The 25,532-nt window shown below is 37.2% G+C and overlaps 1 protein-coding gene across 1 annotated transcript; it reads right to left on the reverse strand.

Moving 5' to 3' along the window:
- Window positions 1–1,413: 1,413 nt before the first annotated feature.
- On the reverse strand, window positions 1,414–25,050 carry BORA (BORA aurora kinase A activator). Its single transcript, XM_061170735.1, has 12 exons — window positions 25,038–25,050; window positions 24,190–24,357; window positions 22,165–22,271; window positions 19,051–19,096; window positions 16,154–16,235; window positions 11,913–11,978; window positions 11,303–11,359; window positions 10,658–10,884; window positions 9,608–9,740; window positions 7,164–7,774; window positions 2,937–3,068; window positions 1,414–1,636 (listed from the first exon to the last, which is right to left on the reverse strand). Exons 2-12 carry the CDS (start codon window positions 24,340–24,342, stop codon window positions 1,571–1,573), a joined length of 1,680 nt encoding a protein of 559 aa, XP_061026718.1. The 5' UTR covers window positions 24,343–24,357; window positions 25,038–25,050; the 3' UTR covers window positions 1,414–1,570.
- Between the last annotated feature and the right edge of the window lie 482 nt (window positions 25,051–25,532).

Here is a 25,532-nt window from a genome sequence, read left to right on the forward strand (position 1 = left end):
TTCTTCCGACTTTTCTATGAAGAAGGCCTGCTTCAGGCTCTGGTCCCTACTGAGTAGTTCAAGATGACCAGAAACCTGATTTTCACCCTGAAGCCTCTTCCTTGCTAATCTAAAATGCTTCGGATGCCACTTCTTATGCTAAGCAGCTGACATGAAATATTTCATTTAAAAAGCCCTGTTTGGTAAGGACTATTATCCCCATTTAACCGGTGGGAGATTGATGGTTTATGGCCTATTTTGGGTCATAAGTGACAGAGGAGGATTGGAATCCAAGTTACAATCACAACTTTGTTCTTTGTTTCTTGAGTTTTGCTATTAAAAAAACACAGCCAGGGAAGCACCTACCCTTAGGATCTAGAATTCCTCTTATGTACAACAATTGTTTTAAGCTCCTGTTAATTCTAAAGCCTATGATTAAGGACTCAACTTCCTAATGCACTAATCTTTAGAAATGGACCTAGTGGCTCATGGCTTTAATGTTTAGTGTACGGAGGGGAGAGGATGAGCCAGGTACGTAGCAAGAAATAAGTCTTGCAGGTTGGCAGGAAGTTTACAAGTTGCACGGAAGTAAGGAAGGACGTGGCACCATGATAGTGTGTCTTTATTTCCTAGGGCTATGTATGAATTATTCCCTCCTGAATGAGACAGTTTTTAAAAGGTAACTTGTAAAATATGAGTATACATTCTCCAAAGAACATTTTCCCCAAAAATTATATACCCATTCTACTCCCAACATAAGTTTATTTATTTAATTTTTAAAAATTAGTTACATGTCTGTCCAACCCTAGCTTCATAAGCCTAAAGCTCTATGGGAACCCCCCCCAGTTTATCCTGGTTCTCCTGTGTTCTTAACTAACTCCTCTCTGTACCAAATGTGAGCTGGAAAGGATGTCCCTACCCTAGGGATGGAGATACATTCTGGGCATCCCACATTAACCCCACTAATAATAACAATACATGATAGTAAGATCTACATTTTTTAGACCAGTTATCACTGGAACTAAGAATTTCTACACTGAAATGAACAAATAGTTCAAGCATGAAAAATGTTGGAAACCTGCTTAACCTCCTTTCTACCTCTTTGATTAAGTTTCCTTTCTAACTCAAATTTCTTTCTTTCACAAAGGTTATAAATTTGAATTCATCTGTATATTCGCATACTTTTAAGTAAAATAAAACATAGCACCTTCACAGGTCCACATGTTCCCAGAACTTCTGCTAAACTCAGTGCTGTCAGTAAGGCTCGCTGAGAAGCAGTTCACTGACCCTGTAGGGCAGGAGTAAAGTTATCACTCAAGTTTTTTGTTAAAGAAACACATCACTCAAGGTCAGTACAAAAATATTTATTGATAAAAAATGAACTTGTACTTCAGTAACTTGTTCAAGTTCCAGGAGCTTTTCTGTTGTCACTAAATTAAGCCCTTGATTTTTCACATTAAGGAGGGAAAGAAAAGAAGCTCAGCATGTTAATTGAAGCAGTTTCCTCCCAATCACGATCACATCATGGATCCCACGCATGAAGAATATGTGGAGCTGTCCAGTTAGGGTCTTTGGTTCTGAGAGAGGTACTCTATGGGCTGCCGCACTGAGGACGATTTGCAATTTTCATCCAACACCTTTGCATTGAGTGGTCTTGCTGTGAAAAAGAAAATACCTTACTTTCGGTTTAAATAGGACCATTCAAGGATACAACAATTATGTGAACTGTTTTTAAAACCGAGATGCAAACTTCCTTATGCACGCTAAAGGGACAGTGAAGATACATTTTGTTACAAATCAGTATTCTGTATCGCAAGAGTACTTCCTGTATCTTAATGCTTGCTTGCTTTTAAATGGACAACTACAATCCCAGCTCATGACAAAACGGAGGAAAGGTAAAATAACGCGGCCTCCGTGTTAAACCTGAATATTCGTCGGGAGAGTTGTGGTCAGTTGAGCACTTGACGTTTATTGTTTATTAATAAATCGGCATAGAAAAGTCAAAGATGCTCCTGCTCAGCGCCTAAAATTATGACGGGACTCTTCAAAGATGAGTACAGTTGTCCCTCAGTATCCGTGGGGGATTGGTTCCAGGACCCCCCAAGGATACCCAAATCCACGGATACTCAAGTCCCTTATATGAAATGGCGTAGTATTTACATATATTTTAAATCATCTCTAGATTACTCACAATACCCAATACAGTGTAAATACTATGTCAACAGTTGCAAATGCAACATAAGTTCTATGTAAATAGTTGCTGGCACATGGCAAATTCAAGTTCTGCTTTTGGAACTCTGGATTTTGGTGGTTTTTTTTTTCGCCCTGAATATTTTTGATCTGAGGTTGGTTGAATCCATGGATGTGGAACTCGCCAACCGTATACAGACATAACCATCCTATCTGGAGGTTCAGTAAGGGTTCACTTCAACAGTATACTTTTGTATAAATACTCAGTTTTTTAGATACGTATGTGTTCTCTCTAAAGGCTTGGATTTTAAGAAAAGAACCCGTACCTTTGTTTGAGTGCTCGTAACTGATGTGTAATCTCTCAGTTGTACTATTTCCCTCTCTAGTAATCAAGATGCTTCTTTTAGTTTAGCTTTGAGCCAATATTAGAGGCAAAACCCTCCACCTCCCTCTTATTTGGTACCCTCTCCTCCTGTTCCCCTTTCAGCTTAAAGGAACTGATTTCAAGCCCCTTTTCCAGAGCAGCGCTAAGCTCTCCTTCCCCCACCTCTTCTCTTATGCTCCCTCACAGCAGAAGAGGTAGGAAAATAAAGTTCTGAAGCACTTTCTCCTGCTATTAAATGAACTGAAGACAGGATGAGGCATCAACAGATAATAATTAACGAAATTTTACACAAAACGGGAAAAAAAATAGGCTGAAAACAGTCACATTTAGCAAATACTTAAAAAACCACAACCATATCAAGCTTTCTCTGTTTTTTCCATACCTTTATATTAAAAACTTGAGATTTATTCTCGACTTCCAAGGTTTGTGCATCACTTTCTTTGGAGTAACTTTCTGCTCCAACCGTATCCATAATATTGCTTCCACAAGTCTGTGTATTATAGCCACTATCCATCTGACAGGAATGACAAGGAGAGAGAGAAGAAAAACCACCACAGGTAACATTGCAAAGTGTAATTCACTTGACCACAAAATTTATTTTGAGGAACTTTTATGTTTAAATAAGTAAATTTATTTTAAAATATTTATATAAAATATGTTATATATATGTAAGATATGGCTTATGCAATTATATATAAAGACAATATTTTAAAACATTTAAATGAGTCACTATATACTATCATTTACAACTGAATGATACAATTTAATATTGTATTAACAATACAATTTAATATTGATCATATTGAATGAATTTTAAAAGTAAACATAAAATTGCTTGTTCTTCAAAGTAGTTACTATAATTCCTTCTAATAAAACATATCTTGTAATTTTCTTTATTTTTTTTAAATTCTAGGCTATTTTATTTTATTTATTTTTTGGCTGCGCCACACAGCATATGGAATCTTAGTTCCCTGACCAGGGATCGAACCTGTGCCCCCTGCAGTGGAAGCGTGGGGTCTTAACCACTGGACCACCAGGGAAGTCCCTGTAATTTTCTTGAAAGTCAGTGTACAAGCCACTAAGAACATACTTCCCTGTTACTTTGTGCTCACACCCAGTAGATGAAAATGAAGATTACAATCAACTTCTTCCAACTCATTTACCAAGCTTGTCTTAAATGGCTTACTTGCATCTCTAAATAAAATTTACCTAAATGGCAAGCTACCGTTAAGAGGATTCAAAACAATACACATTTTTTAAAAGGTGGCTTACATTATACTCATACCCATCGTTGAAATAAAAATCTTACCTTCATAATAATACCACGTATATAATGGCTCTAGATGTTAGCTCAGCTTTTCATTTTAATTAAAATTGTAGCATTCTACAGCACACTGTTACAGCCCAAAAGAGCAAAAGAAAACAAGGGACTAGCAAACTTCAGTTTTGGTACAAATATGACAAATATTTATTTCATGAGGGCCTAAAAAGAGCACCAGCCCTGTATGGCACTCCATGTAATATTCTTATTTTCTCCTTGCAGCACCCTATTAACTTCACAAACGAGGCTAAGGCTCAGAAAGGGTAACTTTCACAGTGTCGGAATGAGATGACGAAGAGCTGAGGCCCCACTGCCCCTGCCCACTCACTGCACACACTCCACACTTACGTGCACAGTGACGAACACCAAACAACACAACCCACAATGCAGTCATCTTGCACTGACGCCCTTTTATGCAAATTATGACCAGCGAAGGGAAGACTACATCTGCCCCCAACACAAACATAAGAATAGCCTAGAAAGTGCATTCTATCATCATCTTAAGAAAAATGTTCCCAGTTTTCGGGAATGGATGCATACTTGTTTACTCCTGGGAGTGATGTTCCATTTGAACAAAACCCTTGTGGTGCAGGGAGTACGGTACACGGGGAGTCTGTCCCACTCTCTAGGAAGAGAAGGATCATGGGTGCCCCTAACATAACATGGTGGCTTACCACACTGGCTCCCATCCAGACCACTACTAATGTCAGTGCCTACTATGTGCCAACCAGACAACACAGGTCATCTCGTTACCCGCCACAGGCGTCAAGGGAGACAACATGGTATTCCAAACTCTGGAAAGCCAATGTGACTGAAACAGAGAAGGAAGGGAAACAAAATGAGGCTGGAGAGTAAGGGAAAGGCCAGACCATGCAATGCTTTGCCAGCCACTCTACAGATTTTTAAATTAATACCAAAAGCAAAACAAACAAAAAAGCTTACAAATTTAAGATTAAGATGCAGAAATAAAAACTCAATGGAAGGGTTATTGCATGAAGTTGAGCAAATTTCCCAAAAATTAGAACAAAAGGGAGTTAAAAAAACTGTGAAAAGATTTTTTTAAATTGGAGAATCAAAAGGAGTTCCAAAGAACGGTGAAAACGATAGAGGAGAAATGTAAGATATTATTCAAGAAAAGATCCAAGAAGTGAAGGGCATGAGTTTACAGATCGTAAGGGCCCTCTGAGTGCCCAGTATAACTGATGAAAAGGAACCCACACCAAAGAATCACTGAAATTTCAGGATCCTTTACTCCAGAAAGGGATAAAAAGAGACCATATGCAAAGGATTAAGTATTAAAATGGTTTCAGATCTCTCACCAGGAACACTGAAAACAGAATCAACGAAACAAAGTCTGAAGGAAAATTATTTCCAAACTCAAATGTGAGAGAATAAAGAACATGTGATCAGATGTGCAGTATCTTGAAAAAGGTACTCTTCCTCAGAAAGCTACTGGAAAATGTGTTCCAGTCAAGTGAGAAGTAAACCAGGAAACAGAAGAACGGGGTACAGAACATGCGAGAGGTTAAGGGAATTCTCAGGATGATGAAGGGATATTCCAGGAATACAGCTGTGTACAATGCTTAGAGGCCAACCCGTCCCAGTAAAGCAAGTCAAAAGGCCCTGGGAAAATGTGACTGTCTTCGAATGTTTGGAGCTACCCCTGTGGTAGGAAAGAATGTATAGAAAACATTTTTAAACTACAAAATGTTCTGCCAACAGTACACATTATTATGGTAGGACCCAAAGGATAAAACTGAAACTGACTGGTAGATGCCACAGACAGAACCATAGTTCAGCTCGCTAGGGAAGAGGCTTGTAAATGGTGAAAGAAGTCCTCTAAGGTGGGCTGGGGTACCCCTGCAGGTACTCAGGCAGAGAGTGATGGCAATTTATAATGAGACAGGCTTCCAAGGGGTAGCTGGACTGGATGATGAATGTGTATTTCCATCTAAGTATTCTATAATGCTTCTATAGATGCTCTGAAAAAAAAGAGGCAGTAAGAAAAAAGGAGAGCAAAAAAGTTAACGATACCTTTAAGGCTAAGTTTGACTGGATGTGCTTCTTTACTCAGGAACCAAATTTAGAAGCTGGAATATGTAAAAGCGATTCTAGTGTACTTTTTTGAGCAACAATCCTAGAAGTCAGGATAGACAACATAGGCATAAAATATGAACAAAAGATGATATGTAATTTGGGATCATTTAAAATCCCTCCATGAGTTTTACACTTTAGCATGTCAAAACTGACAGCACTAAAGCATTATAGAGTTGTTGTGAGAATTAGATGAATTAGTATCTATAAAGAGGTTAGAAGAGTGTCTGGCACACTGGAAGACTGTGTAGTATTAACTATTACTATGGGTCAGTATAAACTTGGATTAAAGAACATGGAATCCAGACTGCCAGGATTTGAATCTTTTGACTCCACCACTTGCTAGCTATACAGGCAATTGACCGAACCTCTCTGACCCTCGGTTTCCTCATCTGTAAAATGTGGATGATAGTGTACCTATTTCACAGGACCGTTGTGAAGATTAAACAAATTAACATGTGTGAAGTACTTGGAATAATGCCTGACATACTGTAAGAGCTACGTAAGTGTTAGATATTGTTACTATGAAATGGCAGGTAAAACTGCCTTTCTAGTTTAAAGTTCTTTCAAAACTCTCAACTCAAAGAATATGACAATTAGTGGAACAAATGTCTTTCTGAAAGTAAGTGCTAGCTGTGAAGTGTATTTGTCAAATGAATCATGCTTTCCTGTTGCCAGATATTGCAAAATTGGAAATGTATGATTACATGAAAAATGGTGGTTACAAATCACATTTTTTTAAAAGTCCAAAAGAAATATACATAAAAGTGCTCTAAACTGCTTTTCCTAAATTATATAAAGGAAAAACCAAAACTACTGTATTTTTAGAATACAAACACTACACCAGAAACTGAATTCTTTTCGAACTAGCTCCACAGGAAAGAGAGGTGAACCCTGAGAAGTTGCCGGATTCTAGCAGTTTGTAAAAAACAGAGCAGCTTGATTTCTTTTCTGCTCTCTTATTTTCCTACTCCAAATAAATATCAGTGAATGTGAATATTAAATATATGCATCATCAGTCCAAGTTAAAAGAACTAACCCTCTTGATATCACTTAGTACTGATTAAAAATACATATGTAATGCTGTAAGTCTCACATACAACCCATTTTCTTTCTCACTATAATCTTACAAAAGAAAGGATGAAGAACACCAAGGGACCAAGGAAAGAACTCTAGAATATTCAAATACCTTACCTGAATGTTACTGCTTTCACAAGGAATGACACTGCTTTCTGCGAGAGGTGACATGCACATGTGAGAGTTTTCAATACTGAAGGCGATCCCACTCACAAAGTCAGTCATGGGTAAACTCCTATTATCAACGGGCTCCTTAATCCAAGCGGTCTCATCTGCTATCTCTATGGGATCGACCATATCCACAGTGTTATTCTCCTTCTCACTTTCCACATCCTGCAGCAGTGCCAATTCTTTCTCAGAAGCACCGGACTGGTTCTGGGTAATAGACATGGCGGTCACTACCAAGTGCGCGCCGTGTGGACAAACGTCACCATCCAGCTGCGGCAGGTGGACTCCAGCCGTGCCCGTGGCGAGGGAGGAGGCGTCTGTGGAAGGAACATCTGCCTTGTCTCCTTCATCTTCGCTGTGAGCCTCGAGAGCAAAAGGTACCCGAATCAGTGCGGGCCGATACTTAGCACCCCCTGTACACATCTCAAGTCTCATAGGAGACCAATTTTTAATTGGTGAGCAGCCATCTATATAAGGACTTCTGATACACGGATTGGTAATTCCATGAGAATTTGTTCCAGACGAAGCATCAGGAGAATGGAAAGTTAACTTCCTTTGCTCTAAAAGATTGGGAGTGGAAAAAAAAAGATTGGGAAGGAAAAAAATCACATCATGAAAACATGGACATGGGAAAGCCATTACTAAATGGTCATCATCATGTTTCATGGCAGAAAAACTGGATTTCTCTAACAGTGGTGTTGTTTCCTGAAGTGAAATTTTGGTGTTAAAAATAATAGCAGAAATGAATGTGTATCCATAAATAGGGTGAGGCTCTTCAAAAATAATTTCTCTGGCACTTTGCCTTTTTCAGTTAAACAAAATATCTTATTCCCTGAGAATTATTTCCTCACAAGCATATTGCTACTATAACAATGTTGTTCACATCCAAGATAATAGAACAAACCAGCTGATAGCTGCAAATTAACAGCTGTACCTGATAAATGAAATATGTAATAATCTATTTGTGTTTATGTAAAATACTATAAGCAACATTAAAAGGCAAACAAAAAACTGCAAAATAATATTTGCAACAATAAAGAGCTTAACAATGGTAAACGAAATGATCAAAATGCCTTAAAAGTTAATAATTTTTATAGCTTCGTTAGCTTAATAAAAACAAAAGTTTAAAAAAATGGGCAAAAGCGTATAAACAATCCTCCCAATGGTAAATGAACACATGAAGTGTTTGGCCACACAAATAATAAAAAATATGGAAATTAAAGCAATGAGAGACCATTTGTTGAACAAAAACACTGAAGTCTGAACTAATAATCCCCCCAAACAAATGACCCATAAACATTTGGAAAAAGTTCAACATTGTAATAATCAAAGACAAGAAAATTAAAGCAGTAAGAGAGCTTTTTGTAATGTACCAAATTAACAAACATCAAAAAGAATGGTAAGACCAGTGTTGCTAGATGGGGGAAAAAATGACTTTTCACACACCACTGATGAAAATTTCAATTGGTACAACTTCTTATGAAAAAAATTTGATAAAATTCCTCAAGAGCCTTAAAAACAGTCATCCCTTTTCACCAAATAATTCCACTTCTGAGAATTTAACCTAAAGAAATAAATATGTACAATACAATGTATATGCAAGGAAAAATTAGAAATAATTTAAATGTTTATCAATGATTGAAAACAAAAGATACATCCGTGAAATGGAATATCATATAGTGATTCAAAATCATGGTTTCAAACAATAATAAATGACTTGAATGACCTACGAAAATACTCCTAATAGAATGCTTTGTGAAAAAAGCAGGATATAGAACTATGTGTGTGTGTGTGTGTTCATATATGTGTGGAGATATATACACACGTACATATATAAAAGGAAGACTAAGAAAAATAGTTTTCAGTTTTCCAATTTTATTTACTATGAATAGGTTTTGTAAACTGTGAATAATTTTTAAGAAGTGCTATAATTTTTTTCAAGGGGAAACTGACATATTGCAAAGAAAAATATGTAAATTCCCACACACTACCTAAAAACTTTACTCAAACAAATATATCTTTACACAATATCAATATGAATATCTGATTACCAAAGTCTGAACCTACACACTGGAAGGCATACCGAAACCAACTTATCTCTACAACAGCCATCTTTCTTTGATTCTGCTTGTAAGATGTTTGGTATAAATACTGCTAGTCAAATTACCTGTATCTGACATGAGAGCAGAACTTGGCTGAGAATTTCAGTCTTTGAAAGTAAATTGTTCCTTTTGTAAAAAAAAAAAAAAAAAAAAAAAAATCCAAGTTTCTAAATTTTAAAAGGGTGAGTGGTCATTTGGAGCTCTGTAGTTAGAACAAGCTAAAAAGAGACTCTTTAATAACAAATATTGACAATATAAAATTTTAACTGGGGGTTGTATTACAAGACATACCTGAGAGTGGTGTCTTTCCTATTTGAAATGCAATTGGTGAGAAAGTGGGTGAAGAAATAGGTGAAGGACTGGTTATGCTTCCCAAACTGTATTTTTTTGCACTACCCTGAATAGGGCTAGAAGAAAACTGCCCCTGTGATAAAAATAAATAAATAAAATTACACGGTTCTCTTCCTTAGCTCTGTTACACCAAGTGCTATTTATCTTTATTTTTGAAACACATTCATAAACTAGGTTGTATAACTTTGGTTATTCACCAGAAAGCAAGATGCCACCTTTGCTCTGTGGCAAAAGGCAAGACACCAAAAGGCAGGCCCACAGACACAGGAAACAAACTTATGGTTACCAAAGGGGAAGGTGGGGAGGGATAAATTAGGAGTTTGAGATTAACATATACACACTACTATATATAAAATAGATAATCAACAAGGACCTACTGTATAGCACAGGGAACTCTACTCAGTATTTTGTAATAACCTATAAGGGATAAGAATCTGAACAAAACAGATATATATGGATGTATAACTGAATCGCTTTGCTGTACACTTGAGACTAATAAAACATTGTAAGTCAACTATACTTTAATAAGAAAAAAAAGGTAAAAACAGGAAACAAAACAAAACAAAAAAAACACGCCAAAAGGCACGGCATCTTGTAACGAGGATAGTTAAGAAGACTGTTCCAAAAATTCTGAAATAGAATATACTAGATAAGATAAACTATAAATGCACCATATTTACACAAACCAAGTAGCAGTCTATGAAAAATTTTAAGTTAGTCCACTAACACCAATCTAGTTGTGTTATACTGAAAATCTTCCGAAATTCAGTAAGTACCTTACCCTGAAATTCCTTGAGACTCATTTACCTCTAAATACAAAATTGGAGAGTCTGACCAAAAACATTCCTATACCTAATGACAAAATGTGAACTAGGCTAATCCGCATGAAATATAAAACCCAAAAGACAGTCATTCCTCCTGACAGCAATAGGAGCATCTAGGTCCAAGATGCCTAGAGCCAACCAACCAGCCACTTGGTCCACTTCTTACCGAACTCGGGGTCTGCACAGGGCTCCTACACTGCACAGGAGATAAATCTATTGAATAAAAAACCTCAAGTGATGCTTCAGCACCACTACGAGGACTTCTGGGAGAAGCTGGAGGTAAGGAGTCAGAGATACTTCCGTTGCCATCTAAAAAGAGCTTTCTTCTGAGGGATGAAGAACTGAGGTTTCCAGGAGATTGATCTGCAAATTCATCAGCTCTAAAATAGTCACCTATATTTAATATTAACAGAATAAAAGGCAGAGCTAGTCATTTGGAAGAGCAATTATATTTCAGTTGTCTGATGTTTTAAAAACCAGTCTATATGTTTGAATTGTTTTCCAAAAAGAGGGCAAAGTTTAACTGCACAGGTGCTGCTTGAAATCTGAAACGATTCCTTCTTTTTTTAGTGCCTCATTATTAGTATGGGTAGTGCCAATAAGATGTGCTCATGAATCGTTTATGTCTATAGTTAAGTTCACTATGATAAAAAGGCTAATTCAGGCCATATTAAAGAAAAATGAGAAATTTCAGGACGGCTTCCCCACTTCTTTAGAAAGAGGCATTGCCACAGATTCCCATTTACCAAAAGCCATTAAAACAAAACCTTTTATTTAAGTTATTAAAGGTTTAAACAAATACAATACTTACCTAATACCTTTTCTAAATTAAAATCCACAGGAAGAGACAGCAATGTCTGGCAAGCAGCTGGAAGCAAGCAGATAAACACTAACATGGTTAAATCAATGCAAGTGTATCCCAGGCAGTTTAGCATGTGCTTCCCCATCAACCATCTCCCCATGATGCTCCAGACAAACTGAATTATTTACTTTACGCATCCCTTTCCATAACATGCCACCTTCCTGTTTCCCACACTTTCCAGCACTTTCCAGATGTAAACCTGTTAATGGTAAAAGTTAACTCCTGGCTGTGCTGCTGGCACTTGTATCAAAAAAGAAGCCAGCCTATATATATTTGGGGATAGATTTCCCAATATTAACAAATTTTCAAAAGAATGCCTTCCAAAACCAAAATTCGATTCACATGATTTGAACCACAAAATAACACACTATTGCCACTTCGCAAACATGGCTGGATATATCTATTCTAACTGTTTCTCAAGTTCAGCTCTCATATAGCTTATTCATAAAAAGTAAACAACTTCAATTCCAGAGTGAAGTGTTATCACATGCACTGAAATTAACATCAAATGTCGCTTAATATGGAACATACTTCTTTTCCAATTTACATTCATACTCACCATTGCTTGTCTCAGAATGTATGGTCAGCTTTCTTCCAATTGGAGATTCATTATTGATGTTAATACCTGTAAAACATTTTAAGTGAAAAATCTTACATTTTCTGTTCTTCATTTACTTTAGGGTTACTTTTTCCAGAGTAAAAAAATGAAGTGTGGAAACTTTTACATTTAAAAAATAAATGTCTGCATAGGTAAGTATATAACTTGGCATGTTTCTGCTAAGTTTGTTTGTTTGTTTATTGATTAATTGATTGATTGTCAACTTTGAGGAAGCATAAGGATAAGACTTAAGGATTACCACAGCAAGTAAGGCGGCACCAAGAGATACTTTTTAGGGAAAGCAGCGTTGCTCTCCATGACGTCAACCTTAAAAGGTTGGGGACACATGTTAGTCAACGCCAATGTCCTCAAACAGATCCTCTGTTGCTTGATGCTTTTCCAAAATGGAAATAGATAAATTGTTGGAATTAAAGCGCCAGGCCATTCTGAAAGAAACTGAAATTTGATCAATAAAACCGTGCTCAGTTTTTTTTTTTTCCCCAAGAGAGGAGTCAAAAATATGGGTGCGAATAATTTTTTTAAAAATCTGAAGTTAATGACTAATATTAAGCTTCTTAACTTGAAAAAGCACCAGGTAGCAAATAAATGGGTGAAAAAATAAAATAAAAAAATAGAATTCTAATTCAAATGCCTTCTCTGCTGTAGGCAGTGTGACCTTCTAGAAGGCAAATGCAACCAAGGCGCTCTGCTGAGAAAACCCCTGTAATGTCCTTGGTCTTTAGGCTGGAGTCCAAACACCTTAATGGTGTAAATGAAGCCCTTCCAAAACCTTGTCTCTGTCTCTAGCACCGCTGTCCTCCAACCGAACATTATCTGAATACCTTAAAAAACAAACAGGTTCTCTCTCTCACCTCTAGGTATTCCTAATATTCTTTCCTCTCTGACTTTTCTGCCCCATTCCCCGAGTCCGGCTAACTCAAGTCTCCGCTTAAACTGTGTCTTCCATCTTAGATCAGACAGGAGCATTCTCACACCACTTTTCAACTGTATTGCAAGTGTTTTCTTGGTTGTTTCCTCTAAAAGGACTTCATAGATAACTTTAAGACCACAATCAAATGAGGAAAAATGGATGGATTTGATTACACCAAAATAAGAATTTCTAGGCAACCAAAGACATCAAAACAAAAGTAGCACATATGTGACCGGAGATGACATGTGAAATGTTTAGAACTAAGATAACTACAAATGTAACTACAAGGTATCTTAGAAATTAAAAGGAAAAAGAAAGAGACAACAACTCCAATAGGAAGGAATTAGAAATAGGCATTTTACAAGAGAGGAAATAAAAAGGCTGTTAATATATGAGAAAGGAAAATTAAAACCATCATTTAGAATGTCAAACAACCCATGAGAAAGGCAAAAATGTGAAAGCCACATACTGGCAGGGATGTGGGGATATGGGAACCCTAGGCACCGCGGGTGGCTGTGCAGACCGTACAGTCGTTCTGGCGAGCAGCCTGGCACCGCACGGTCAAATCAGAAAGCACGTAGCCTGTAACTCAGAAATCCTCAGCCTACGTATAGTTCCCAGAGAAATTCTCGTTCAAGTCCATAAATAAAAACGCAGTGGGTAGTAAAGTCATTGAAGCACCTTGCTGCATAAATACTGGTAACAGTAAAAATTGACCGCATAAGCTAATGTGTACAAACAAAATCATTTTTCCCCCTGACTCACCATTGTCTTTGTTATTCTTCGGGTAAATAACACTGAGCACTTACCATGTGCTAGGTACATGATCTTCGAAGTATTATCTCATTTCATCATTTCATAGGGAAGGAGAGTGAGGCACAGGAAAGCTAAGTAGTTCACACAGCTACTAAGCTATACTGGGCACGACTCAAACCCAGAGGGCATTACTCTAGAGTGAGGGTCAGCAAGTGATAGCTCACGAGACAAACTGGGCTGGTTGCCTATTTTTGTAAATAAAGTTTTACTGGAACACACCCACACTCGCTCATTATGTATCATCAGGGATACACTTTCATGGTAAAGCAGTAGAGTAGACTGGTTGCAACAGAAATTGTATGGTCTGCAAAGCCTAAAATATTTAATATTTGGTCCTTTACAGACAGAGGTTGCCAATCTCTACTCTAAGGCAGTGTTTTCCAGAACTTTTTCTGTGATGATGGAAATGTTCAATATCCATGCGGGCCAATATGGTCACCACTAGGTGTGGCTACTGAGCACCTGAAATGTGAACGTATGACCAGGAAACTAAAATTTCAATTTTAATTTATTTAAATGTAAATAGCCACATGTGGCTAGTGGCTACCATATGTCAAGAACTGTAAAGGGTCTGACAGGTTAGCATGTCAACGTTGCACAGATGCTGGCTGAAGAAAGGAGGCTTCGGGTCACAGACAAAGGGACTTCATTATTCTCAGCACAGCAGGCAACACGAGCTTCATGTCCACGTCAGGGGGCTCCCTTTGCCCCCTCAGTCCCAAGGAAGGGACATGAAAGAGCCCAGGTGGATACAGCACACACAGAGGGTCTGTGCCCCAGCTGAGGAACCCTAAGCACGGGAAATCCCATTCTTTATAAGCTGCAAGCAAACCTGCCCCAGAGGGAGGTGTTACCATTACTGTACTAGACAGCCAAACAAACCTGCCCTCTGCTCCAGAGGGATACTCTGTCTCTGTTTTCCAAGGATGTTCACCATACAAACATCCTTGAAAATACAGTCTGGATCAAAACCTGTCCGTGCCGCTCTTCATGAGATGTATAGAAATGCGAGACCCACGGAGAACCGAACTATCTCCCAACACCATCGTAGATAGCACAGGCCTGCACACCCCCTCCTACCCCCGCCAATTAACCACTGTACTCTGTCGTCATGGGCTTGATGGTCACACCAAAGAGACTGTATGTAGTATTTTTAGCATCTTCCTGATCTGCCTCACTTTAACTAAAACAGGATACTTCGAATATAAAATGATGTTATAAAAAAGATCACATAACAAGGTTGATTTACCTGTTCAAAAATCCAACATTAAAAAACTGGGGGGAAGAAACCTACTATCTATGAATACGTCACCTTGGATATAGAATTTTAGAGCTGGGAGGGATGTTAACACACAACCATCTAGTTTAACCTCTTGATTTTACAAATGAAAAACTGAGGCCTAAAGAGATTGAAAAAGTTGATCAAGGTCACCCCTTCTGGTTTATAATACGGAAGGTCTACAACCCAGGTCTCCATCCACTACTGCATGCCACCTTTAGTTTGCAACGATTCAGAATCTGAACTGAGAAATGCTTCCTTTTAAATCCAGGTTCTGCCACCGCATCATATCTGTAACCTGGGACAAGTGCTCTAACCTTTCTAAAACTAGATTTTCTCACTTATAAAATGAGACCAATAATAGCACCTACTTCATATGAGCTGTTGTAAGGAATACTGAAAGCACTTAACACTGGACACATGAAAAGTGCTCAATCCATTTTTTCTATATTGTGTTTTTGATAAAGAATGGAACAAATATTCCCTCTTATACTGAGAGCATAATTAATGTATGCTACACAGAAGAGCGGGCAATTCCACCGAAATGAGGGATGCATATAAACAAGTAATACTTGAACATTGCTCACAACTCAAAGGGCAGTGAGAGCAAATATAAGATAACCATTTCCTAGAGGTAGAAAAATATTTGAAAGATTACTGGCTTGCTCTTCAACTTCCTTTTTAATTTTGCAGATAATCAGCTGTATTACATTGTCCCAGAGGTCCTATAAATGCCCATCCTTCCTCTACTATTATAAGAAACCAGGAAATTAGCAAAAAGCAAAGCAATTTAAGGATTTCACCTAAAAAAATTAACCTTCAAAATCACTGCAAAAATTAATTCAGCTCTATATTCATTCAATACCAACTATTTCTGCATCTACAGATCCTCTATAACCATCATTATAACTGATATTCACAATGATTATGAAGAGAAAGTTACATTCAAAATAGAATGGCCAAAAAAAAAAAGAATTTAGTAAATTTTAGTCAAGTTTTGAATCCTAACTCTTAAATAGTTAAATCCTCTGGTATCCAGAAATTTAATTTATAGCAAGCTTCCTACCAAAGCAGATAAACTGACACTCACTATATGTTGTTTTACATTTATTGCTTTTGATTTTTATGATTTTTTTTTTTTATGATTTTTATTCAAACAATTTTTAACACACTCACATTTACTGGAATCATACTCTGAAAGCTGTTTCCCTTCATGATCAGTCCAAGGAGAGGGTACGATGACATCCTTAGTGAAAAACTAGGAAAATTAAAGTCATCAAATTAGGCATATGAAATATGAAAAGGCAGCTGTGTTAAATAACCATCAAACATGTTACATACTGACTTTATAGTTATATTTTAAAATTTAATACTTAAAAGCACAAATGAGCAAAGGTAAAATGGAAGAAGTTTAAAGTATATATAAAGAAAAATTTTAGTACTTCAAATCAACCACTTAAATTTGCAAATTAAGCTAAGGGCATTAATCATAAAGAAAATATTTTTCATTTCTCCCCCAATTTTTTTGGAGACGAGGGGGAGGCTGACAAAAGGGAGGATGAAGAGGGAAGGAATAAATGGGGATAAATGTATACGTGGAAGCCGGTATCAATAGTGTGCTGGAGCTGGCGTCCTGACTCTCAGGATCTAATTATTAAAATTTCAGGAATTCTGTGTATCAGTTATCAAACAAAGCCAATATTAAAATTAAAATTAGGTAAACTTAAATAAACTATATTAAAAATAAAGGTAATAAAAACTCAAAATCATCATTTGCTAATTATTTTACTACATTTACCAACATCTATGCTCTTGAGGTTAATTATGTCTTTTGTGTCTGTGTGGTAGAATGCCTACACGTAATGGTGTACTGCTACATTTCTTTCCCCATTCAGTGAGGTCACATCACTAACTTGAAATTGGCCATGGTTGGAGTATTCACACTATGGACAGCAGCAATCACTAAAACTCATACTCCTCCCACAGTCAGAGGGCCTGTTGTTAATTTACCAGCACACCACTGGCCAGTATACTCAAATGGAGATACAGCATTTGGATAAATGTGTTTCCTCTTTCATTCTGGATATAAAATTAATCAAGCCTAAGACAGTAAGCAATACAGTATTTTCCCCTCCCCTCTCTATGTTTTGGAGGTAACTCAGAACATTTTCTTCATATTTTGCTATACCTATGACAAAGAACTAACTTCCTTGACTAAACTGCCTATGAAAACATGAAGAAAAGATGTTGAAAAAAGGAGGGGGGGAGGGGGAACAGAGATGACACAGACAATTCCCAGAAAAAAAGGAATATAAAAGACCCACAAACTCATGAAGCAAAGTATAAGTTCACTGAGAATGAAAGAGATACAAATCCAAATAACAAGATGAAATTTTTAAAGTAATAAGAGTAGCACAAATTAAGAAGTCTGATAATAGCCAATATTGCAGATATGAGAAAACAGGCAGTCTCATAACGTTGCCAGGAGAATAAATTGGTACAACCTTTTGGGAAGATAATATGGCAAAATCTACCAAAAGCTGAAAACACAAACCCTCTGACTTAGCAAGTTCACAAAGATATATGTACAAGTGTGTTCACTGCAGCATTATTTGTGATAGAAAAGAACACTGAACGCAACCTACACATCCGTCAATAGGGGCTGGATTAGGTTATGATACATTCATACAGTGGAATACTATGTATGCTATTTACTAATAACTGGTACGTGCTGATAATCAAAAAAAAATTCTAAGAAATTATTAAGCAAAAAAGTAAGAGGCAAAACAGTATAAGAATGATGATCCTACTTACGTGCAAATATTTAAAGGGCATGTGCTATTATCATAAAACGAATCTGAAAGTATACTCAAGAAATTTTACAGTAATTACTTTTAAGGAGTGAGACAGGGAACAAGAGCTCTTCATTTTCATTTTATATTTTTTCTTTGCAGTTTGTTTTTGTTTTTATTATGTGCATGTATCTATTGTATTTCACATGTATACGTATGAATTTAATTTGTTGTTGATACATTAACTTCTGCTACATTGGCCCTAATCTTCATTCTGAATTCATTTTAAGTTTTCTCCTGAATTTCCCTTTAAAATTAAGTCGAGAATTCGAAAGAGAAAGCATACTTCCCAAAATGTTGGGAAATGGGAAAGAGTCTGAGAATATTCAACTGAGGAGGAATCAAGTGACTGGATTAGAATGAAAATTTTGAAGTTATTAGATAGATTAAGAAGTAGATAACGTTTGTCAGGAGTAAAGCATATGAAACGATTTCCCAAGAAATAGGCTGTATCTGAAATATGGGGGCCAGCACATCACTGGATCTCTGAACATGCCATAGCTGAAGTCTTTTGGGGTGCAGAAGATCCAAGTGCAGCAAAGGAATAGAGGTGGGCAGAGGGGGCTAGTGAGGGGAAAAGGAAAAACAAAAAATGCTGCCATGACATGAAGACTTTTGAGCAAATATCTAGATAGACAACCTTTATACTCTAAGAGTTCAGCAAACAAAGAAAGCAAAAAGTGAAAAACTAAGTTCATTAGTTTTATTAAGAAAAAAAAAAACCTACCTTTGGGATATACTTTTTCTATGTAGCAGTATATTATATTTCATGAAATATATTCTATGTCTTAAAAATTCAAAGAACTAACAAGAACAGAAGATAAAACCGTTACTGAGGCCCATCTAGACTTTCAAGGCTTGAAAATATTCAACTTGCTCTATGTAAACTCCAACTTGAAACAATGGTTTGTGCTCATCCAAGGCACAAGGAAGACCAACTGTGCTAGGCCGTGAGAATGAAAAGATGAACAAACACAATACTGGCCAAATAAGAATTCAGGCTGGGGGAGAAAAGCACTCAACCGGTCATTACAATGAGAGGCGCTGGGACAGCTCAAAAACACTGGTCTTAGGGGAGCTCTGAGAGGGACTGGGGACGGGGAGGCTGGTGTGGGAGCTGGGACAGGAAAGGATCTGAAGGAAGTCTTCCTCTCTTAGAGGTGCTGTGCACGCAGAATCGCTGCTTAACTAGCTTCGTGATCAGTAACAGTTTTAAGTTACCTCTTCAATGGCTTTTTGTCTTTGGTCTTCCACATCTTTATCTATTCTATACAGAGATAAAGAAGAAAAATAACCATGCCATTACTTCAGCAGATTGAACATTTAAAATAATAACCTTTCAAAGAAATCGTTTCTTTCCCCGTTGGAAACTGGCAAATGTTAAGCTCATTTTAAAAGAAAAATTGGGACCTTATCACATTTCGTAAATGACAGTATTTAGATATTCATTCAGCCTTGTGCTGTTAGGCCTACCTCACCCCCCCTTTCCATTCACAGTTGGAATGGAATAATATTTTCTTTTAAAAGGCTTATATTGATACAATTTTTAAATTACTATTAACAATGTAAAGAAAGTAATTTGAATAAACTTTGCCCTTTAATCACCACAAATTAAGAAGTATGTCACTCCACAGAAATCTAAATATTGTCCAAATTCTTTTTCTTCAATTATAGCAAGTTTATCATAGTCATAATTTTAGAATCAACTCTTACTCTGAAATAAAAGGAAAAAAAACTATCATCCTTACAGTTCTAAATAAACAGGCAAAATTATTAATTCTGAAATGAAATATCAACAATATAAAATTTGAAATATAAAATATAAAACTTTGTCCAAACAAATTCTTTTTTTCCCACTTTGATACATTATGCAATTATAGCACCCCAAATTTATCAGCTGTTAAGATTTAATATAAATTGTCGGGTCTCAAGCACAAGGCATATATTTTCCAAGGACTCAACAGTTAGCCTTGTAGGACCACCTCTTTTTTTTCGGCCAAGCAGCCGTGCAGTTTGTGGGATCTTAGTTCCCTGACCAGGGATTGAACCTGGGCCCTCAGCAGTGAAAGCACAGAGTACTAACCACTGGACCACCAGGGAATTCCCAGGGCCCACTTCTTTAATCTGTTCCCAGAAAGAATATTTGCTTACCATCAATAAGTTGGTAAGACACTTTTTTCTCTCCAAATTTTTTCATGTATAACTTGCAGCTTAACAAAGCTTATAATAATGTACGTGTATTAGAAATTAAAATCAAGTGGATCTCTCAAATAAGGGAATTGTGAGAAAACAGACTGCAATGATAATCCACATATCTCAGTTTGAACAGCCATTTTGAGATGACTAACTCAGTTCTCTTCATCTTATTGTGGACATAAACAAGTCAAAATGACAGGGCATAACAATAACAGCGTACAGTATTAGTAAGCTCTGATCTAGCAATACTTCCGCTGCTTCATCAGAGGACTTTAACAACCTGAAATATTCAAGTGATGGCTAGAAGCAGTGAAAATCAGTTTGGCCAAACACTGTAGAGCCTGATCATGGAAGGTTCTAAGGAGTCATATAGGGCAGGGTATCCTGACCAGCATGATGCATGCAGGGTCCAGTATTACAGGTATGCCCTGAATGGACCCTTGGTGGGCAAGGCAGGGAGGAGCTTTCAGGACTGTTCACCTCCTATATGGACAGACTCATTTGTTTATACCAGGATGATTTGCAGTTCTCATTTTTATGTGTAGCATGGCGTGAAAAAGGTGGAAAGCACTGAAAGAGGGAACTTGGGTTAGAGAGGAAGAGACACTGGAAGCCTTTGCTTATTTCTAAGAATGAATCAACATGTTTTAAGAGTATACTCACTATCCTTGGTAGAAGCCATAACCATTCACTGAATTACATGAGGAAGTTAAATTCAATCAGGGTCTTTCCCCCTCTTCTATGTTACAGGTCTATCTACTGAAGTACACCAAGATTCTTTTCATAAACCTGCTCAAACAATACAGGATTTACTAGTAAGTACAGAAATGCTGTGTCACAACTTTGTTGACTACAGGGCAGGAAGAACCTCCTGTACTGCTTCAGTGCTCCCTACGGTGCCTCACAGTGTTCAACGAATCTCTCTTGACTGTCCATGGTTCAATATACTGAAGAGAGGAGGCGAAATATAGCACACGGTTTGTGTGAAACAAAAAATTCGTCTCATTCGTGACACGTTTGCTTTCAGATATTCTTTCCACCTTCTCTCTCAAAGGTATTATCTAGTGTGAAGTTAAAATCTTTCATGCTCTATCCCCATTCTAGTCCCTTTCTATAGCACTTGGGATGTGCATTAATTAATTATGAGGGGATGGTCCAAGCTATCAAGCCAAAAGAGGAAGGGGTAGAAAAGCCAGATGAATATTTGCAAGAGCATCTCAATACGTGTACATCTTTGTGCGATTAAATTCTAGTTAAAGGGAAAAGAATTATTCATTATCTTAGACCGATAACACATGTACCTTAGTACCAAAAATTAAAAGCTGATCATATCAGGATTTGATTGTTTCAAATATAAAAAAAAATCAAACTATAAAACTGACATCAACAAAAGAGTCCCTCAAACTATTACTGACTACTGCTATCTGTAATTTGTAATTACAGATGACTGCAGTTGGTAATCAAAAAGTATGCATGTTCCCCCAAAGAAGTGTATGGTCTCACTACATTAGGCATCATTAAGTAACAGGAGTCTAAGACACACTAGTACTTGGAAATCTATACAACACATCAACAAAAGCATTAGTTAGGGCTGCTCTGACTACTAGGCTGATAATGTAAATCAGATCCCCAAGTGTCAAAGCTGGATGATGTCTAGAAAAGCCCTCTCTGTTGATAATGGATACTCTTCCATTCAATGTGTCTTAACTTGGTAAAGGGACTTTAAGCTTCCCTAAATGTAGGTGGTAATAAAACAGCATTTTACTCTATCCCATACCACCAAAAAGGAAAACAAAACAAAAATTCAATGGCAGAAGTCACAATCATGTACAAAGATACAGATTTCAAAATGCCCTTCCTTCTACCAAGTGCTGGGGAAGCAAAGGTGTCCCATAAGTAGCAGAGGGAGGAAACTGTCTCTAAAAGAAAAGGACTCCTACCCAGATCTGGAACTGTTAGCAAGGGAGTCTTGCTGGATGTAGTTCTTTGAGCTCACTCTTTATTTAGATAAGATAAATCTGTATCATAATTTTTCCTCCCTGATTTCTTTACAAATAAAAATATTCAACCTTGGAATTTCCTGTCTCTCTTCACTGGAGAGTACGTTATTACACTTAAGTGCGAAAAAAGAAAACTTACCGAGAACGACTTAAGTATAAAGCTTGACGATGAATGTCTTCTGGGTCTATTTCTACAGGATTTATTACGGCTAGTTGATCAATAGACCATCTAAATTCCCCTGGAGTCTTAACAAAAGAAAGCGATTTTATGAGTAAAAGTATACTAAAATAGTTCATCAAAACTAACTTCAAAACTAAGCTAACTTCAAATGTCAGCTTCAAAACTTAATGTGATTGGTTATAATATAAAAATATCTTACAGCTCATATTTTAAAATTTGACTTTATTACTAAATTAAATGGCAAATGGTAACCAAATCCCACTAAATCAACTGACTTGACTGTATCTCTTTAAAATATCCAAGTCTTCCCTCTGGGTGATTGTTTAAATTACATAATAATAGAAAAGTCACAGAGTATTAAAGGTATAGAAATTGCACAATTAACACTCATCAGTGATGCAACATGACCAAGTAAAACTAAAAATCTCTTAGAGTTATCAAGTCTTTATTTTCACCAAGAATGAACTGAAATTAACCAAAGTCTTAAATACAGAAGTGCCTGCAAAAGCTCATAAAATAGGTGATCCTCAAAATAATTATGAGTGGTAACCAGTGCTGCTTTTCTATATTCAACTGCCCACTACACCAAAAAACTTATCCAAATCCTAATCTGTAAATTCAGAATATATTTTTGAAAAATCAGGCTTAAAAACCCAAGATGTCATGCATTCTTGCTTTGAGGATTAAGTTGCAGTCATTCTGTTATTTTTATTAAGACTAACTAAAATTTAATACTATTCAATTTAAAATCATGAGGTCAGATAATGACTCAGTATAAAGTGTATCACTGTAAAACTTTCCTCTAGTGCATAACTAGCTTCATGCTGATATGAATGTGTAGCTAGCATTAACAGCCACCCAGTTTACAGTTTCCTAGATAATTTACTAAGTTAAAAGATCAGACTTCAGGGAGATCAGCTCGGTGCTTTGTGACCACCTAGAGGGGTGGGATAGGGAGGGTGGGAGGGAGGGAGATGCAAGAGGGAAGAGATATGGGAAGCTGATTCACTTTGTTATACAGCAGAAACTAACACACCATTGTAAAGCAATTATACTCCAATAAAAATGTGAAAAAAAAAAAAAGATCAGACTTCAAAAGAACTTCTCCACTGTAGCCAATAACAGTAAAAATAAGCTGAAGAGATGAAGCCTTCCCTAATCTCCTAAAGAGCACGTTCCCTTCCATATCATCCTTGTGTTATAGCACATAACATATTCTCTTGAAGTTGCCAGTTTAACTGTGTCTATCCCATTAGAGTAGAGGTTGACTTCTTTTTAAACAATCTGCAAGCTAAGAATGAATGGGTGACAAAAATCCAAAAGAATATTAGTCATTTACGACATGTGAAAATTAAATGAAATTCAAATTTCACTGTCCATAAATAAAGCTTTATTGGAACACAGTCACATTTATTGTTTACATACTACCTACGGCCGCTTCTACAATACAAGGCAGAGGTGACTAGTTGTAACAGCAACCAGATGAGTTGCAAAGCCTGAAATATTTACTATCTGGCCCTTGACAGAAAAAGTTTGCTCACCCCTGGATGAGAGTATAAGCTCTTTGAGAATTTGTGTTTTATGACCCTGACTTGTTCAAGGTGTAACCTCTATAGCTAAGAACTCTACCTGACAAATAGCACTCAAATAATGTTTGTTGAATACTGAAGAATAATTAGATGACATAGTTTCTTCTTCATTATGGATTAGTACACATATCATCAACCATAGTTAACTAGTAGCACCCACAGCTGTAGGAAGCTAACATGCTATCTATTGAATAAAATAAAAAGAAATGCTAACTAAAAAAAAAAAAAAAATCTGGCTAAGTTATTTCTAGCCCAACCACTACATTATAATGAACATTACAATTAAAAAGAACATTCCAGATATGTGTGTTCCATGATAAATTTCCCACTTATCTTGTAAAGAAAGATAATTACATTTAAAGTTGTTTGGAAACACTAGTCAAGAATAACTTACTGGTAATTTTGTCGATTTAAAAACAGAAGGACTGGAGACAGTTTGTTCGTGGAGATTAGAATAATCACCAGGACTTTCAAAAGGATTTAAAACAGGAATTCTTCCTGGAGTTTCAGGTGTTATTTGCATTTTTGATTCTTTGACATCTCCCATAGCACAGAGAGAAAACTAAAAAGAAATCAGAAGTATGTATAATAAAAGTACAAAATTCCATAGACATTCATTTTGACAACTAAAATGTATTCAACAAACATACATTTCACAAAAAGAATAACTCAAAACCTAAGGCTCCTGGGCTTTTTTTTTATAAGTTTACACAAATGTGATCCTCTAAATAACCTTGAAATCTAGAGAGGTAAAGTATTAGTGACATAATTTTGCAGGAGAATTAACAAGTTCAGAGAAGTTAAGTGGCTTGTAAGTAGCAGTCAACCAAAGGTGAATGAGTTCAGGTCCGCCTTCGAGACAACTAAATGCTCCAATAGGCACAAAACCTTTTTCCACTAAAGAATTTATACCTACAGTTTTTTATTCATTATCTCAAGTCTCTACACACTTTGAACATAATTCGGATAGCCCAGCAATTCCCTAACAAACTGCAGTTACTAAACAATTATGAATAGCGAGCAAACAAGAGACCAGGAAGTCTCTGGTCTCTCTGTCCACGGGTGCCTTTCTTGCACATTAGCCCCCGTCAGAAAAGAATGACCGATTAGGGCTAGGAAATTAACCGCTTTGGGTTGCCTCTCCTCAAACACCCTTAGCGAAAGGCTAAGACCCCCAGGATAGAAGGCGAGACTGCATTATTTCCCGTCAAGGGGGGCTACAACTAGAGAAAAAGAACCCACTCCTTGGAAGGCTGATGCTGCAGCTGGCCTCCTCAAGTGAAGAACAGAAGAGGACACTCACGCCGGTGTCATCCCCAACCCTACTCGATCACTCTTTCTTGGCGCCCCCTCTTCCGCACCTACTCCCTGGCAGCTTCCACTCATCCAGAGGCGAGTGTGCAGGCCGGTCCGGAGCCGGGCTACGTGAGCTCTCCAATTCGAGACAGTAGGAAAGGCCAGGAACTACAAAGAACATACCTAGTGGTGTGTACAAATAGGAAGCCCCCCAAAGGGACTCCAGGGCGCTTCCGAGGTGCCAGTCCAGCTCCCACGACAGGCACAGACTCTTTAACTCCCCGCTTCCGCGCTTAGGCCAACCAGAGCACGGGCCTTGCGCGCGACTGGCCAATCGCGTCTCACCGCTGTCCGCGAACCAGCCAATCGCATTGAGGCCGCGTAGTAAATTCGAATGACAACTCCTCGCTTCGCATTCCTCCCGGAGTAACCAGGCTCCAA

Source organism: Eubalaena glacialis, chromosome 16, assembly GCF_028564815.1.
Source record: "Eubalaena glacialis isolate mEubGla1 chromosome 16, mEubGla1.1.hap2.+ XY, whole genome shotgun sequence".
Lineage (NCBI taxonomy): Eukaryota > Metazoa > Chordata > Mammalia > Artiodactyla > Balaenidae > Eubalaena > Eubalaena glacialis.

Excerpts from the sequence above, each read along its gene's own strand:
- BORA (XM_061170735.1), bottom strand. The coding sequence starts at position 24,342 with ATGGGAGATGTCAAAGAATCAAAAATGCAAATAACACCTGAAACTCCA. Across the intron at positions 11,360-11,912 it reads ACATTCTGAGACAAGCAATG|CTGCTTGCCAGACATTGCTG; the intron begins GTGAGTATGAAT and ends GCTTGCTTCCAG. Across the intron at positions 1,637-2,936 it reads CTCAAGTTTTTAATATAAAG|CAAGACCACTCAATGCAAAG; the intron begins GTATGGAAAAAA and ends TCTTTTTCACAG.